This window comes from Nerophis ophidion, linkage group LG16 (assembly GCF_033978795.1).
Source record: "Nerophis ophidion isolate RoL-2023_Sa linkage group LG16, RoL_Noph_v1.0, whole genome shotgun sequence".
Classification (NCBI taxonomy): domain Eukaryota; kingdom Metazoa; phylum Chordata; class Actinopteri; order Syngnathiformes; family Syngnathidae; genus Nerophis; species Nerophis ophidion.
This window is the reverse complement of record NC_084626.1, coordinates 29,757,411-29,774,139: the sequence shown is the minus strand read 5'-3', so window position 1 is coordinate 29,774,139 and position 16,729 is coordinate 29,757,411. Positions and strand designations below refer to the sequence as shown.

General features: G+C 38.9%; 1 protein-coding gene across 2 annotated transcripts; it reads left to right on the top strand.

The window, feature by feature from the left end:
• Window positions 1-2,132: 2,132 nt before the first annotated feature.
• On the top strand, window positions 2,133-13,109 carry cyldb (cylindromatosis (turban tumor syndrome), b). Of its 2 annotated transcripts, XM_061874856.1 has the most exons (14): window positions 2,133-2,285; window positions 2,348-2,798; window positions 5,786-5,909; window positions 6,191-6,426; window positions 6,518-6,686; window positions 7,325-7,457; window positions 8,557-8,661; window positions 10,186-10,265; window positions 10,349-10,415; window positions 10,497-10,629; window positions 10,704-10,812; window positions 10,885-11,003; window positions 12,049-12,253; window positions 12,462-13,109. In XM_061874856.1, the coding sequence occupies exons 2-14, from the start codon at window positions 2,370-2,372 to the stop codon at window positions 12,665-12,667; spliced, it is 2,115 nt and encodes a 704-aa protein (XP_061730840.1). In that variant the 5' UTR covers window positions 2,133-2,285; window positions 2,348-2,369; the 3' UTR covers window positions 12,668-13,109. The 2 variants fall into 2 exon arrangements, with proteins under 2 accessions (XP_061730840.1, XP_061730841.1); XM_061874857.1 differs by lacking the exon at window positions 8,557-8,661.
• The last annotated feature ends 3,620 nt before the right edge of the window (window positions 13,110-16,729 follow it).

Sequence of the window (16,729 nt, the reverse complement as noted above, 5' to 3'; positions counted from 1 at the left end):
CTTGATCATTTCGCGATATTGCCATTTTTTTGCTGAAAGGATTTAGTAGAGAACATCGGCGATAAAGTTCGCAACTTTTGGTCGCTAATAAAAAAGCCTTTCCTGTACCGGAAGTAGCAGACGATGTGCGCGTGACGTCACGGGTTGTAGGGCTCCTCACATCACATTGTTTGTAATCATAGCCACCAGCAGAAAGAGCGATTCGGACCGAGAAAGCGACGATTTCCCCATTAATTTGAGCGAGGATGAAAGATTCGTGGATGAGGAAAGTTAGAGTGAGCACTAGAAAAAAAAAAGGCGATGGCAGTGGTAGCGATTCAGATGTTCTTAGACACATTTACTAGGATAATTCTGGAAAATCCCTTATCTCCTTATTGTGTTACTAGTGTTTTAGTGAGATTATAAAGTCATACCTGAAAGTCGGAGGGCTGCGGTGACTTTTAGTGTCTCTGAGGGAAGCCATGGAGGAGCCAAAGTCGCAGCTGCCTTTTTGACAGCTGCTGCAGGAGGACGCAAACTCCGCTCAAGTCCCCGGTAAGAGCCGACTTAATATCACAATTTTCTCATCCAAAAACTTGCTGGTGGACATATGGTAGAGAAACATGTTCGCTCGACCGCTCTGTTCCATATTAAAGCTTCACAACACACAACGAAACACCAGCTGTGTTTTGGTTGCTAAAGGCAACTGCAATCCACCGCTTTCCACCAACAGCATTCTTCTTTATAGTCTCCATTATTAATTGAACGAATTGCAAAAGATTCAGCAACACAGCTGTCCAAAATACTGTGTAATTATGCGATGAAAAGAGACAACTTTTAGCCGTGACTGGTGCTGGGCTAAAATGTCTGCTTTAACCAATAAAGTCAACATAAGCGTCATCATTCCGCGACGTTTTCAACAGGATACCTCACGGGAAATTTAAAATTGTAATTTAGTAAACTAAAAAGGCCGTATTGGCATGTGTTGCAATGTTAATATTTCATCAAAGGGTATTTCTGTCAGTCATTCCGTCGTACATTTTATTTCTTTCTACAGAAGGTTTTTTTGCAGAGAATAAATTATGAAAAAAAACTTAATTGAACGGTTTGAAAGGGGATAAAAAAATTTTTAAACATAGTTTATCTTCAATTTCGACTCTTACAAATTCAAAATTCAACCGAAAAAAAAGAAGAGAAAAACTAGCTGATTGGAATCTTTTTGAAAAAAATTAAAAAAAGAATTAATGGAACATCATTAGTAATTTTTCCTGTTTAAGATTATTTTTAGAATTTTGATGACATGTTTTAAATAGGTTAAAATCCAATCTGCACTTTGTTAGAATATATAACAAATTGGCCCAAGCTATATTTCTAACAAAGACAAATCATTATTTCTTCTAGATTTTCCAGAACAAAAATTTTAAAAGAAATTCAAAAGACTTTGAAATAAGATTTAAATTTTAATCCTACAGATGTTTTAGATTTGCCAGAATATTTTTTGTTTAAATTGTATTCATAATAAGTTTGAAGAAATATTTCACAAAAATTCTTCGTCGAAAAAAAACAAAAGCTAAAATGAAGAATTTAATTAAAAAAAATATTTATTATTCTTTACATCAAAACAAATTTATTTACTTGAAAATGTATTTAAAATCTCAGGAAAGAAGACGATGGAATTTAAAAGGTAAAAAGGTATATGTGTTTAAAAATCCTAAAATCATTTTTAAGGTTGTATTTTTTCTCTAAAATTGTCTTTCTAAAAGTTATAAGAAGCAAAGTAAAAAAAATAATTTATTTAAAGAAAGGAAGATCAAGTCTTTAAAATATTTTCTTGGATTTTCACATTTTATTTGAGTTTTATCTCTCTTAGAATTAAAAATGTCGAGCAAAGCGAGACCGGCTTGCTAGTAAATTAAAAAAAATAAAAATAGAGGCAGCTCACTGGTAGTGCTGCTATTTGAGCTATTTTTAGAACAGGCCAGCGGGCTACTCATCCGGTTCTTACGGGCTGCCTGGTGCCCGCGGGCACCGCGTTGGTGCCCCCTGCTCTGGATGAAGACACAAAAACGTTTTCGTTATTATCACAGCTACCATGACGTGTGCGCGCGCGCGTGCACTGTTTTAGGGAGGAGAGCTGAGGGAAAGTGGGCGTGGCCGGTCACAGCCGGGTCACACTTATTTGGAGAAGCGAAGAAAAAAACTTAGTCACCTCGCGAGGAGACAAGAGGGAGGATATTTACTTCTTGACAACTATTTGGTTCATACTTGACATTCCGCTGTCGACGAGGAAGCAACCCGCTAATTAGGTAATGTCTTATTTAACGACCCATACAACGTGTATTTATAGAGATTTATGCTCACTTTGCAGTTCCCTTTTAACACCTGTTGCCATGGAGCCCAATCCCGTTGTGAAGGAGTTTTTCATCGTATTACGCGGGAAGTCGCGGAAAGGTTTCTGTCGCGGGTGCATTGGCCGACTGGAGGCAGAGACGCAGAACGGGGAGATGACGGGGCTCCTCTACCCCGGGGGCCCCAACGCCGGGAGCCCCAAGAACGGAGGCGTAGTACGGAGGGAGGACACTTACCTCCTGACTCGCCACCAGGCCCAGCTACTGCTCTACGTCTCCTCCGTAAGCAAACGCCTGGAGCTGCTGTGCAACCCTCAGCTCTTCTCGGCCATCTGCGAGCTGAATGTGGATGACCTGGTGGTGGTGAAGAACAAGAAGGGCCACAAAGTGGGACTGGTGAGGAACCTGATGCCGATCGGGAAGGAGAGCAAAGGCGACTTGCAAATGTTGGCCTTTGAGGTGGAATTTCTGGTGAGTTTTTTTATTCATTTCTTTATGATGTCTGATCATCCTTCTACAAACCCTGTTTCCATATGAGTTGAGAAATCGTGTTAGATGTAAATATAAACGAAATACAAAGTAGTTGGGAAAGGGCATGTTCACCACTGTGTCACATCACCTTTTCTTTTAACAACACTCAATAAACGTTTGGGAACTGAGGAAACTAATTGTTGAAGCTTTGAAAGTGGAATTCTTTCCCATTCTTGTTTTATGTAGAGCTTCAGTCGTTTTGATGCAGTACTGCCTGAGGGAGCAAAGGCCCGTAATATAATCGCTTACGTGCAGTGATTTATCCAGATTCTCTGGACCTTTTGATGATTTTTACGGACCGTAGATGGTAAAATCCCTAAATTCCTTGCAATAGCTCGTTGAGAAATGTTGTTCTAAAACTGTTCGACAATTTGCTTACAAAGTGGTGACCTTCGACCCATTCTTGTTTGTGAATTACTTATACCCAATCATGGCACCCACCAGTTCCCAATTAGCCTGCGCACCTGTGGGATGTTCCAAATAAGTGTTTCCTTAACTTTATCAGTATTTATTGCCACTTTTCCCAACTTCTTCGTCACATGTTGCTGGCATCAAATTCTAAAGTTAATGATTATTTGCAAAAAAAAAATGTTTATCAGTTTGAACATCAAATATGTTGTCTTTGTAGCATATTCAGCTGAATATTGGTTGTAAATGATTTGCAAATCATTGTATTTCGTTTATATTTACATCTAACACAATTTCTCAACTCATATGGAAACGGGGTTTGTAGAATGTTCAGAAGTAGATTAGCTGAAACTTAAAGAAAAATGATACAGTGCAAAAGTCCACTTATGTCAGCAATTCAACTTTAAATGTGAAACTAATATGTTAAAACTTGTATTTATTTTTTTTAAATTTAGCCTTTATTTAACCAGGTAATAATCCCATTGAGATCCAATATATCTTTTCCAAGGGAGACCTGGCCAAGAGGGCAGCAGTTAAGGTTACAAGAAAAACAGTAAACAACACATAAAACATCACATTTACAACATTAAAACTTGCTCATATGACACATGTGCATACAGACAAAGTAGACTGCAATCCTTTCACAGACGCTTTAAACTCATTCAAGGGTTTGAAGTTGAATATTCGATTGTAGGTGCTGAAAACCTAAATGCTTTCTTGCACAGTTCAGTTCTTACTTTGGGGTGTGGGAAAAAATCGATTCGAATACGTTGTGCGATTCAAAATCGATTCTCTTTTTTTTTTTTAATCGATTTTTGTTTTTTTTTATCAATCCAACAAACCACTAGACAGCAATACCATAACAATGCAATCCAATTCCAAAACCAAACCTGACCCAGCAACACTCAGAACTGCAATAAACAGAGCAATTGAGAGATGACACAAACACGACTTAGAACAAACCAAAAGTAGTGAAACAAAAATGAACATTATCAACAACAATATCAATATTAGTTATAATTTCAGCATAGCAGTGATTAAAAATCCCTCATTGACATTATCATTAGACATTTATAAAAATTAAAAAAAGAACAATGGTGTCACAGTGGCTTACACTTGCATCGCATCTCATAAGCTTGACAACACACTGTGTCCAATGTTTTCACAAAGATAAAATAAGTCATATTTTTGGTTCGTTTAATAGTCAAACAAATTTACATTATTGCAATCAGTTGATAAAACATTGTCCTTTATAATTATGAAAGTTTTTAAAAAAAAAAATCTACTCTGCTAGCATGTCAGCAGACTGGGGTAGATACTGTTTAAATCCTATGTAATGAATGAATACAGAATCGTTTTGAATCGTAAAAAATATTGTTTTTGAATCGAGAATCGCGTTGAATTGAAAAAATCGATATATTATCAAATCGTGACCCCAAGAATCGATATTGAATCGAATCGTGGGATACCCAAAGATTCGCAGCCCTAAAAACTAGTATGTGGTTAGTGCGTCTGCCTCACAATACAAAGGTCCTGGGTTCGATCCTGCACTCTGGATCTTTCTGTGTGGAGTTCGCATGTTCTCCCCGTGGCAGTGTGGGTTCCCTCCGGGTATTCCAACTTCCCCCCACCTCCAAAGACATGCACCTAGGAATAGGTTTATTGGCAACACTAAATCGCCCCTAGTCTGTGAAAGTGAGTGTGGGTGTTGTCTGTCTATCTGTGTTGGCACTGTGATGAGGTGGTGACTTGTCCAGGGTGTATGCCCCCTTCCACCCGAATGCAGCTGAGATAGGCTCCAGCGACCACGAACGGGACAAGCGGTAGAAAAATGGATGGATGGTTAGTATGTGGTTAGAGTGTCCGCCCTGAGATCGGTAGGTCGTGAGTTCAAACCCCGCCCGAGTCATACCAAAGACTATAAAAATGGGACCCATTACCTCCCTGCTTGGCACTCAGCATCACGGATTGGAATTGTGGGTTGAATCACCCAAAAATAATTCCCGGGCACGGCCACCGCTGCTGCTCCCTGCTCCCCTCACTTCCCAGGGGGTGAACAAGAGGATGGGACAAATGCAGAGGTTAATTTCAACACATCTAGTGTATGTGACAATCATTGGTACTTTAACTTTTAACTTTAATAAACTCATTACATTCACATTAAGCTATGTAAGGCCTTTATTTAGTATAATGTTGATGTTCGCGGTTTACACTTTTTGAAAACCCCACATTTTCAATCTGAGGTTTTTGTAAACTGTAAGCCATCATTATCAGTTATATAAAAAGAAAGTTTGAAATATCTTGAGTTGCCTGTTATGAGCTTACGACATATTTTAATTTCAATTTGTAACTTAATTAATGCAATAAACCATCAATATTCCATTTTTTTTGTTTCACCCGCATATCTGAAAATGTATTTGCACGTATTATGTAACTATTGTATCCACCTATAATCGTTATATCACCCGGGATTAGTTGTGCATAATTTCAGCGCTCAAGTGTTTGTTTTTCTTATCCAGGACAGTGATCAGACTTCTAAAAAACCTGCTCCTCCATCCCTGTTCAGCGCAGTAGACATCATCCAAGTGGTCCCGGCTTACTCTGTCCCCCTTGGACTCAACTGTGGAGATGGCCAATATGGCGGTATGTATATGTGGCCAGTGTGGCGTTATCAGAAAACGGCAAATCAGATTACCCCTTTGGGGTCTAGTGGAAAAACTGGTCAAGTGGCTCAGGAATGCAGAAGAGTTGAGTCATCGCATCACATGACATGGCGTGTGTTCAGTTGTCTTGAGTTACATACTTCTAAGATATTGGCAACTTGGGCCGTGTTAGCTGTACGTCAATTTTTTAGCAGCATCCGCGGCATGTCTCAAGATTAAAGATATGTCATATGATTATGTAATCCGGAACCTCCCTCACAGGAACAAACAAAAAGGCAGTGACACGAATCAACTCCATGGCTAATATTGGAACTAATGGGCGAGTGCAAGCAAACCACACGCAGCAGAGCATCATTCAGAGTCCAAATCACAGTACACCTTTGGAAGTGGGGTCCTTGGCGCAGGTGGTGTCCAACACAGGGGTGACAGTGTATGGAGTGGTGAGATGGCTCGGTGTCCCTGCAGGAAAAACTGCTGAGTGGGCTGGGATTGAACTAGTGAGTCACAACAAATTCATATTCAAGTTTTACCTTGTTTTTGCCAATTTGCTTGCATTAAAGCTGTTTTTTTTTTTGTCAATGTTTTAAGGACTATGATGTGAAGGGATGCTCCGATGGGACATACGGTGGCCAGCGTCTGTTCACCTGCAAAATAAGCCGGGCTTTGTTTCTCCCCGTAACCAAGTGCAATCCTGATAGCAGGTTTGACTGCTTTTCAGCGGGAGGCGGCACCCCCAACCACACGGAAATACCTACAGGTTAGTTGCTTGATGCAATTAAACAATTTGCATTCACTGATCATTGCGTCGTTCTTTGTAATGCCATTTGAAACATGGTAATAGAAGGTCAGTGAGCTTGTTCTAAAGAAGTTGGTATTTAGCTGTAAACCGTTTTTGTTAACTTGTACTCTTCAGAAGAGTTCGTGTGATGCTGTAAGGAACACCAACTTAAAAGTACATGCACAGAAAGGAAGTGACACTCTAATTATTCACCATTAAATAGGCTCGTTAAACTGTTATTTCACATTTATTAATTTATTTTCAAGATGCTTGGATTATGATTTATTTTATAACAATTTTAAACTCTTAAGGTTCTTAATTTTTTTTCATTTATATTTTAACATATAATTTAAATTAGTTTGTATTTTTTTAAAATTACATTTATTTCCAGTTATTTTCCAGAGTGGACGCCTTAAAGGTGACGCTTTTCCTCAATGCCATGTCATGTTTTATTTTCAATAGTGATGTGTGCGTGCTTGTATGTGTTTATTTTCTTTTTTTTTTACTGATGTAAAGCACATTGTGTTGCAACCATTTCAAAGTTCCTAATATGTTAATGTGTGTGTTCATTTTTGATTATTCACAAAAACTATTTTTTTCTTTTTTGCTTGTCCTAGTACCCCCATATGTGGACTCTGACGAGTATGTGGCACCTATCCCAGAATCAGAAGCCATGTCTTTGTTAGTGGGAAGAATGAAAGGGATTCAGGGTCACATCAACTCCTGTTATCTGGATGCCACGCTCTTCAGGTAAAACCAGTTAAACACCCTTAAAAGGGAACTGCACATTTTTGGTAATTGTGCCTATTATTTACAATCCTTAAGTAAGACAAGCACACACACGTTTTTCTTTTTCATGCATTCTGTGATCAAAAGTCTGCTTACATTGGAGCCCATAAGATTTGCTTTATTCTGCCTGTAAAGCAGTTAAAAAAACTTTAAAATACTTCCATCAAGATTTTATATACACAATGTAAGTATTTATGTAATGTAGTAACAGGCATATCATAACATAATATTTACGTGCTTTGATCCTTTTTAAGCATACATGGCACATTATTTTAAAAACGCTTCACAAGATTTCCTTTTTCATTGGACAACATCACTGATCACTGAAAACTTCATAAGAGCCAACAAACATAATAAAAGCATCACTTATTCTATGACGTCTGCTGTCGGTGGCATGCCGACTGATGAGTTGTTGATATAGTCCCGTTTAGACGAAGAATGACTCATGATCTTCACGAAGAAAAAGGGGTGGAACCAAGTGTCATGTGGTGTGTTTCGCGCCATTTCCGGGTCTAAATTGGCTGTCAAAGTGTACCAACACGTCTGATTATGTCCTCAATCTTCTACTATCAAGAGAGAAGCATTTTTTTATGATCTAGAATAAACTTTCATGAGCACAGAGGCGAGGAAGCAGCTTACCAGCTAATGATGATTACGGCACCACTATAGTTTGTCTGCGCTTATAGTAACTATCACTAATATAAAATGTGAATTGAGTATTGTAGGCGGTTTTTGTATGGTTATTTATTGGGTTTTATGCGCAAAACAGAGGACCTCTTATTTACTCCATTATAAGCAGACTTTCATTTTATATCATTTACAAGTTTGAATGCATTTAAAAAGTACATCTTTCTTCTTGTCTTACATAATTGTGAACAATAGGCAAATTCCAAAAAATGGACAGTTCCCCTTTTAAGTGCACATGATTGTTAAACAGCGCAGCATTCTTACCTCACCTCAGATCTTTAACATTACCTGGAAATGTGACAAATTTGTTACGCCAAACGAGCACAATAAGCTGCTGCATCCAGATAAATACTGAGTTGTTTCCTTTCCGCAGTTTGTTCAGCTGCTCTATGACCCTGGACAATATATGCCAGAAGCCTGCTGACACAGTGCGGCCCATTACTTCCACGCTGAGAAAAATAGTCAACCGTTTACGCAGGTATGAATGTCATGAGGGAATCCTTCCATGTTATTAATGTTAAAAGTCAGAGGATCCAAAAGGGTCTCTGTAATTAAAGTCTTAAAAGTAAGTTATATATTATTATTTTTTTTTTACTTTCAATGCTTAAATCTCTAGATCAACTTAAGATCAGTTGATGTATAAAGTTCCAAAATGTCCACTGTCCCATACTCCTTCAGATACAGTATTTCACCGAAAGAAATGTACCTTGTACTCTTGCACACCTAAAAATAAAAAAAAACAATTCCGTATTTGCAAGCACACAGTAAAACATCTTCCACTGAATGGTTTCTCACCTGTTTTGTATGTTTATTGAAGATGAACGGTCCAACTCAGTTTTTCTGGACTTAATCATTGCTAAAAAAAAAATCCTGTGGCTTATCTCTCAAGTAAGCATGCTTGATTTTCTAAATATCTGCGCGACAACGTAGATGTCATTCAGTTGTGCTGTAACACACCGTGGCTGAGTAAATCCACTAGTGCAAAAACGTATTTGTTTTCAGCAGTCACCTGCACGATGAAATGAGTGACAGTCACAGGGTAAACGGCAACATGATTAACTTAAGTGACTACACATGAAACAGTCAAATTACAGGCTCATAACTCAAAAAATGCAGTAATTAGTCACAGTACCAAATAAGAGGATGTTCAACTCACAATATGAATGGAAGTTTCAAGATCAAACACTTAATGCACAACTAAAGAGGTACTTATAATTGTTGTGAACAAAATGATCAGTGTTATTTAAATGTGCTCAAAAAGTAACTAGGTTTTATTTAACAAATGCAAATAAATACATAGATGCACAATATACTTTCTTGGCAGAACAAACATTAAATATTGTTCTGGGTTTTTAAGAGCCATACAATTTATATTTGAGTGTTTGAATATGTTTATCTTTTATCTTCTTTTGTTTTAATTTATTACGGTTTTAGAGTGTTTTTTTAAACGATAAAGACAAGACGAGAGTTGCACGTTTGGTTTATGCGACATCACGCAGGTTCACTTCCTGTTGTCAAAACCTCTTTATGTTCACTAATGTGGGGAAAGAAGTTACTGACTATTTTATATATGTTGGTGTTCAGAGGTAGCTGGCCATTAGAGCACTGGCTTGTTTCTCTAATAAATTAACTATCTCCGGTCTGTGAGTTCATCTTTACATCCTTATTCACGACATAATCATCACTGATGCATACAAAACAAAGAACAGCTTTGTGTCGGTCTCCTTTCTTCATGCTGTGATTTAAGCGTTGAAGCTTAACTCAGGCTTTCAGGCACTAATGTAGTCACGCTGTTTTTGATTTTTATTCACGTACTAACTATTACGACAATTTGTGTACCCCACTTTGGGAACTGAGACACCAGATGGTTTGTCAGATGGTTTTTTTATTGCAGCCCTTTAGCTTGAAAAAAGAACAATCATAATGAGGAGGTGTGTTTCTATGCTTAGTTGTGTACTGCTTTTAAATGGAAACTCACTGACAGCACATGCATTTTTTGCAGACAAGGTTTTGTGCCTGCTGCGAGTGTGATGAATTTCCGCAATCAGCTTGGCTGTGACACCTTTCGAACGGAAGAAAAAGGTCCATATTTTTTATGGTCTTGTGGTAGAGGGTCTGTTTGACTTTATAAATCATAACGCTCCTGTTTTTGTATTTCCTTGCAGACCCAGAGGAGTTCATCACAGTTCTCTTCCAGAAGGTTCTTGGCATTGAGCCGCTGCTTAAACTCCGGTATGACCTTGCACAGTCCAGTTTTAATCATCAGGTCCTTGTATGGTAGATTTTAGGTTACTGAATACCGGTTTATTCTAGGTCAAGAGGCGAAAGTTATCAGGGGGCCTACACTTTGCAGATCATTCTGGAAAAAGAGCAGATGGCACACACACCCACGGTTCAACAATTGATGGACACTTCCTGTCTGTCGTGTGACGTCAAGTTCGAAGAGGTGCAGGAAAGAAGAGCATGACATTTTTTACCATATGATCATGTGACTAATGTCTGTTTTGTGTTTTACTTTAGATGCCCTCCTGTCTGATAGTTCAAATGCCAAGGTTTGGAAACAAATATAAAATGTTTTCTCACATAATTCCCTCCGTGGAGCTGGACATTACAGATCTCCTACACAACTGTAAGGAACAGGCATTAGAACATCAAATAGCTGTTAAAGCATATTTTACCTCATGGGTGTGTGTTCTTACAGCTCCTAGGCAGTGTTTCATCTGTGGCCAATTGGCAGAGTACGATTGTCTCCAGTGTCTGCCAGATCACAAAATGCATCAAGGGAGAATCAAATCATACTGCACCACTTGCAACACACAGGTAAGGCCAAATATATGGGTTGTAAATACTATTACACAAAAGTACCTCTACTTACAGGCTCAATTGATTCTGTGACAGAGCTCTTAATTCAAAAACACTTATCTCAAATCAACGTCTCCCATTTGAAATTAATTAAAATTGATTTAATTGGCCCGAAATGGCACATTTTTAACATCTAACATGCCTTTTAAAAAGAAAAACTAACTTTTAATTTAGATATATTATACAAAAACGATACAATAGAACAGTGACTCCCATCTCGTGCCACGCCAAATAATCACTTGACTAAATATTTAAACAGTTTTACTGTTCAAACTGTGTGTATTGTTACAGTGGCCAAAAATATTAAATATACCTGTTTGAATAAAAGTAGTTGTTTTTTTTAATGAATATTTAGGCCTACTACGCTACTGTATTTTATTGTTGGTCATTATAGTGGTACTTGGAGATTAAAGTGTTTTATGTGGTGGTACTTTGTGAAATATGTTTGCGAACCACTGCAGTAGAATGTTTTACTAACAAGTACAGTAGTTTTATGAAGTAATCTAATGATGTACAACAATTACCTCGGAGATTGGATTTCTATGGTATCTCCTTCCAGCTGCTTCTTTGTCAAAATTACAAACTTTTCCATATTTTTCATGTTTTTCACCATTGTGATATTATTTTAACATTTTTGGCTGGCGTTTTGCTTCAGTATGATACACACTAGCAGTGCTACTCTCGAATTGCTTTGCCGAGTTGACGACATGCACAGTCATGTTTTTGATGATATCCTTATTTAATTCACTAACTTTATTTTCAGCACTGTCCTTCGCACTTACTTTCTTCCTTACAATTGTTGGAAAACAGAATTATGTCTATCTCCCGACCACATGTTGTGGACGGATCTTCTGGGGTTTATTGTGATGCTTGTAAATCCCATTTTTGCTTGCGACTTAAAACATATAAATTAGTCAATAACTCATATATGAAAACATTCTTAAGTTGCAGTACCACTGTATCTAAACACGGTTATTAATTGTATTACTTCTTTATTTTAAAGGTGCACACTCATCCCTCAAGACAGGCGCATTTCCCAAAGCGTTTGTCAGTTTCAGCTGAGGTATCCATGTCTTCCCCTGCTGCCAGGCACACGATGCAGCTGTTTGCAGTGCTTTGCATTCACACCAGCCACTACGTGTCCTTCGTCAAATTCGGCTCAGACCCACACTCCTGGCTCTTCTTTGACAGCATGGCTGACCGACATGGTGAGGACGATCATTTGGCTTGAAGAAGAAATCTGTTCCTGCTACGTTCGTGCAAACATTGACATGTTTTGGTTTGAAAATGAAATGGTTACCCGTGACCCGCGTATTTCTCTTCTGATAAAGACAGATAGGAGCGCACTGTGACGTCGTTGATTGTTGTATCTCTTCTCAATCTTTTTCCTTATCTCAGCGCCGCTCTTTTTTGCAGGTGACGATAAAAGGGGCTTCAACATCCCAGAGATAAAAGCGTGTCCAGAGCTGGGTAACTTTCTGTCCCAGTCCGAGGAGGAGCAGGCCCGGGTTAACCCTTTGGATGCTCCTGAACTTGTGCGCAGGCTGCTGTGTGACTCCTACATGTTGCTATACCAAAACCCAGCAATGCCTCTTTCCAATTCAAACCATCAGGATCCTTAAAAGTACAGGCCAAGGACACAACGTTCTTGCAGCAGTGCCTTAATAATAACTTTGCACTTTATCAAACAAGTTTTGGTCATTGCATCCAAACAGCAGTGAGGGGAATCTGTGTTTTGACATACTGTAAAATGTAATAATGTGCAGGAAGAAAACTAGAAGGTGGCTCACTATAATTTTGTGGGACGTAAAACATCCTTTTCCTGTCTGTCCTTTATTGTTGTTTGTGTCATGAAATGTGGCCATTTAGGATTTGGATTTTCCCCCCTTGAAGTAATAAATGTAATAACATTGTGTATTATTAGTAATAAACTAGATTGCCAGTGGTGACCTAAAAGTATTTTAAGCCTCATTGAGCATGATGCATCATGGTTATTTTATTTACTGTAAAATAGTGTTGTGTAGACTGCCATTAAATGTATGAAAACATTGTGCTGAAACTTCACTGATGATTTGGGTGTTTAATTTTAATACGCCTCTCCATGTTAAAACGTATAACAGAGTTAAAAACATTTAAAATTGCATATTTTAAAGTAGCAAGCTTTAATGACTTGGGTTTAAGTGCACAGAAAAGCTTCACACACCACGTTGAATCATGTATATTTGACACCATTCGAAGCAAGTTTAATGACCCCTTTATATCAAAGTATATTCAAGCTTTTGGGAGGCACTAACGTTTAACGCCCTCTGGTGGATGGAAGAGGGTTTGCGTAGTCAGCATGACTTCAGCAAACACTGAGGAGTGAAGTGAAACGTCATTTCACGTCATGTTTGATTTGTTTGCGCACAGATCAGTCCAAACATGCATCAGGTACATGTTCATTACTCTAAAACTGATAAAATTGTGTACAGTCTACTTTAATGAAAAATGCTCATATTATATACAGGGGAAGAATGAGAGCTGCTTGCCCACTACTGTTGAGTGCTATTGAACATGTATGTCATTTATACATACAGTGGGGCAAAAAAGTATTAAGTCAGCCACCGATTGTGCAAGTTCTCCCACTTAAAATGATGACAGAGGTCTGTAATTTTCATCATAGGTACACTTCAACTGTGAGAGACAGAAGGTGAAAAAAAAATCCAGGAATTTACATTGTAGGAATTTTAAAGAATTTATTTGTAGCTTGTGGTGGAAAATAAGTATTTGGTCAACCATTCAAAGCTCTCACTGATGGAAGGAAGTTTTGGCTCAAAATCTTACGATACACGGTCCCATTCATTATTTCCTTAACACGGATCAACCGTCCTGTCCCAATAGCAGAAAAATAGCCCCAAAGCATGATGTTTCCACCCCCATGCTTCACAGTAGGTCTGGTGTTCTTGGGATGCGACTCAGTATTATTTTTCCTCCAAACACGACGAGTTGAGTTTATACCAAAAAGTTCTATTTTGGTTTCATCTGACCACATGACATTCTCCCAGTCCTCTGCTGTATCATCCATGTATCCATTTTGGTATAAACTCAACTCGTCGTGTTTGGAGGAAGAAGAATACTGAGTTGCATCCCAAGAACACCACACCTACTGTGAAGCATGGGGGTGGAAACATCATGCTTTGGGGCTGTTTTTCTGCTAAGGGGGCAGGACGATCGATCTATGTCAAGGAAAGAATAAATGGGGCCATGTATTGTGAGATTTTGAGCCAAAACCTCCTTCCATCAATGAGAGCCTTAAATGGTTGACCAAATACTTATTCTCCACCATAATTTACAAATAAATTCTTTAAAACTCCTACAATGTGAATTCCTGGATTTTTTTTTTTCACATTCTGTCTTTCACAGTTGAAGTGTACCTATGATGAAAATTACAGACCTCTGTCATCATTTTAAGTGGGAGAACTTGCACAATCGGTGGCTGACTGAATACTTTTTTGCCCCACTGTATGCAACATTGATTGCACATGAACTGTAGTCTGAAAGTCTTGAGTTGTCATATGATAGGGCTGTGTGCTTTCAAGGTTATGTAGGGCAGGTCGGCCTACTGTGTGTTCTCTGCCACATGCTGGTCATCTACGTGTTGAAGGCATTATAATAATGGCAATAATAGCACATACGAATACAAGAAGCATATCAGAATCTGAAAAGTTTTTATTGCCATTGTTTGAGAACGGGTTCACAAACTGCCTGGCGCAATCGTGCAACATAAAAGACATATAACAGAGAAGAGAATAACATGAACTGTAACTTAGCTATCAGATCCTGTTATTGTTCACGTGTCTGATGGCCGAGGGGAAAAAACTGTTTAGATGGCGGGAGGTGTGGGTCTGGATGAACCGTAGTCTCCTGCCTGAGGGAACAGGGGAGAATATTTTGTGTCCAGGGTGAGAAGAGTCAGCTGTGATCCGACCCACACGTCTCCTGGTTCTCCTGGAGAACAGGTCCTGGAGGGGTGGAAGTTTGCAGCCAATCAGCTTCTCAGCAGCACGTACCATGCGCTGCAATCGATGCTCGTCCCGGACTGTGGCGCCGGGGAACCACACGGTGATGGAGGAGGTTAAGGATAGACTCGATGATGGCTGAGTAGAACTGCACCAGTATCTCAGTCGGCACTTTCAGTTGCCGCAGGAAGTACATCCTCTGCTGGGCCTTCTTAATGAGGGAGCTGATGGTCGGCTCCCACTTGAGGTCCTGGGTGATGGTGGTGCCCAGGAAACGGATGGAGTCCACAATGGAGACGGGGGTGGGAGAGTCAATCAGAGTGAGGGGGGATGGTGGGGCTGTGACTTTCCTGAAGTCCAGGATCATCTCCACTGTTTTCTGGGCGTTCAGCTCCAGGTTGTTGAGGCTGCACCAGGACGCCAGCCGGTCCACCTCTCACCTGTTGGCAGACTCGTCGCTATCCAAGATGAACCCGATGATGAGGGTAGTGTCTTCCTTCAATGCTTAGTATGCATTATATATATGTTTTGGCTTATTGATGAGCATTTCTATTTCACTGACCATACATCCTCTTTTCCTCCTCTTTTGCGGGGACTGTCCGGGCAGAATTTCGTAAATGCCTTTGAGTTAGGGTTGCGTGTACGGTATTTTCGATGTACGAAGGTTGAGAAAGTGTTAAAAACTAAAATTGTGAAGGTGTGTGCGCACGCAGCAGCATTCGTGAGGGAGGGACAGAGAGAGCAAGAGAGTTATGATAAACACGCATGCGTCCCCAGGCTCAGCTTTTTATATATAGATTTATCAGAATTAGGGGTGTCAAAAATGTGCCCCGGAGGCCATTTGCGGCCCGCAGCTAATGTTTTAGAGGCCCATGGCACATTCTAAAAATACTGTTAAAATAAACAAAAACATAACAGATGTGGAAAAAAAAGCTTTAAGGTGAAATGTAATTTAGAAAAAGTTGCAATGTTGACTGATATCATTGCTCAAAACAAAATATTGAATCAAAATCAATGTTATTTTGAATTATTGACCTATCGAAGGTTCCCATTACATCACATCAAATATTCCACTTTGAAAAATATTTTTGGTGGAAGATTTTGCATATTTTGTGCGTTTGCCACTAAAAACATAGTTTTGTTTGACAAAAAAAGGGCGGAAAACAAACAACATAAAAAAAAATAAAACATTTTGAAATGAGGGATAGATACGAAGTTGATGTAGACTCCAGAGATTTTAGTGTTAAATATAAAATGTATGTATGCCCTGGCACACCATTATCATCATTTCATGACCCAAGCAAAACACTTTTTACACTTTTATACTGAAATAAACACACCTACAACTTATTCAATAAAAACAGAAAAAACTACCAGTAGTGGTAAAGTTCAGATCCATGAAGAAAAGAAGAAAGTGAATGAATGTTTATGACTGAATACATTTACATACAAATTAGTTTTCTTTTTTTAATTATTTTTTGAATGGATGAAGTGAAGTGAATTATATTTATATAGCGCTTTTTCTCTAGTGACCCAAAGCTCTTTACATATAGTGAAACCCAATATCTAATTTTTACATTCAGACCAGTGTGGGTGGCACTGGGAGCAGGTGGGTAAAGTGTCTTGCCTAAGGACACAGTGGCAGTGACTAGGATGGCAGAAGCGGGAATCGAACCTGCAACCTTC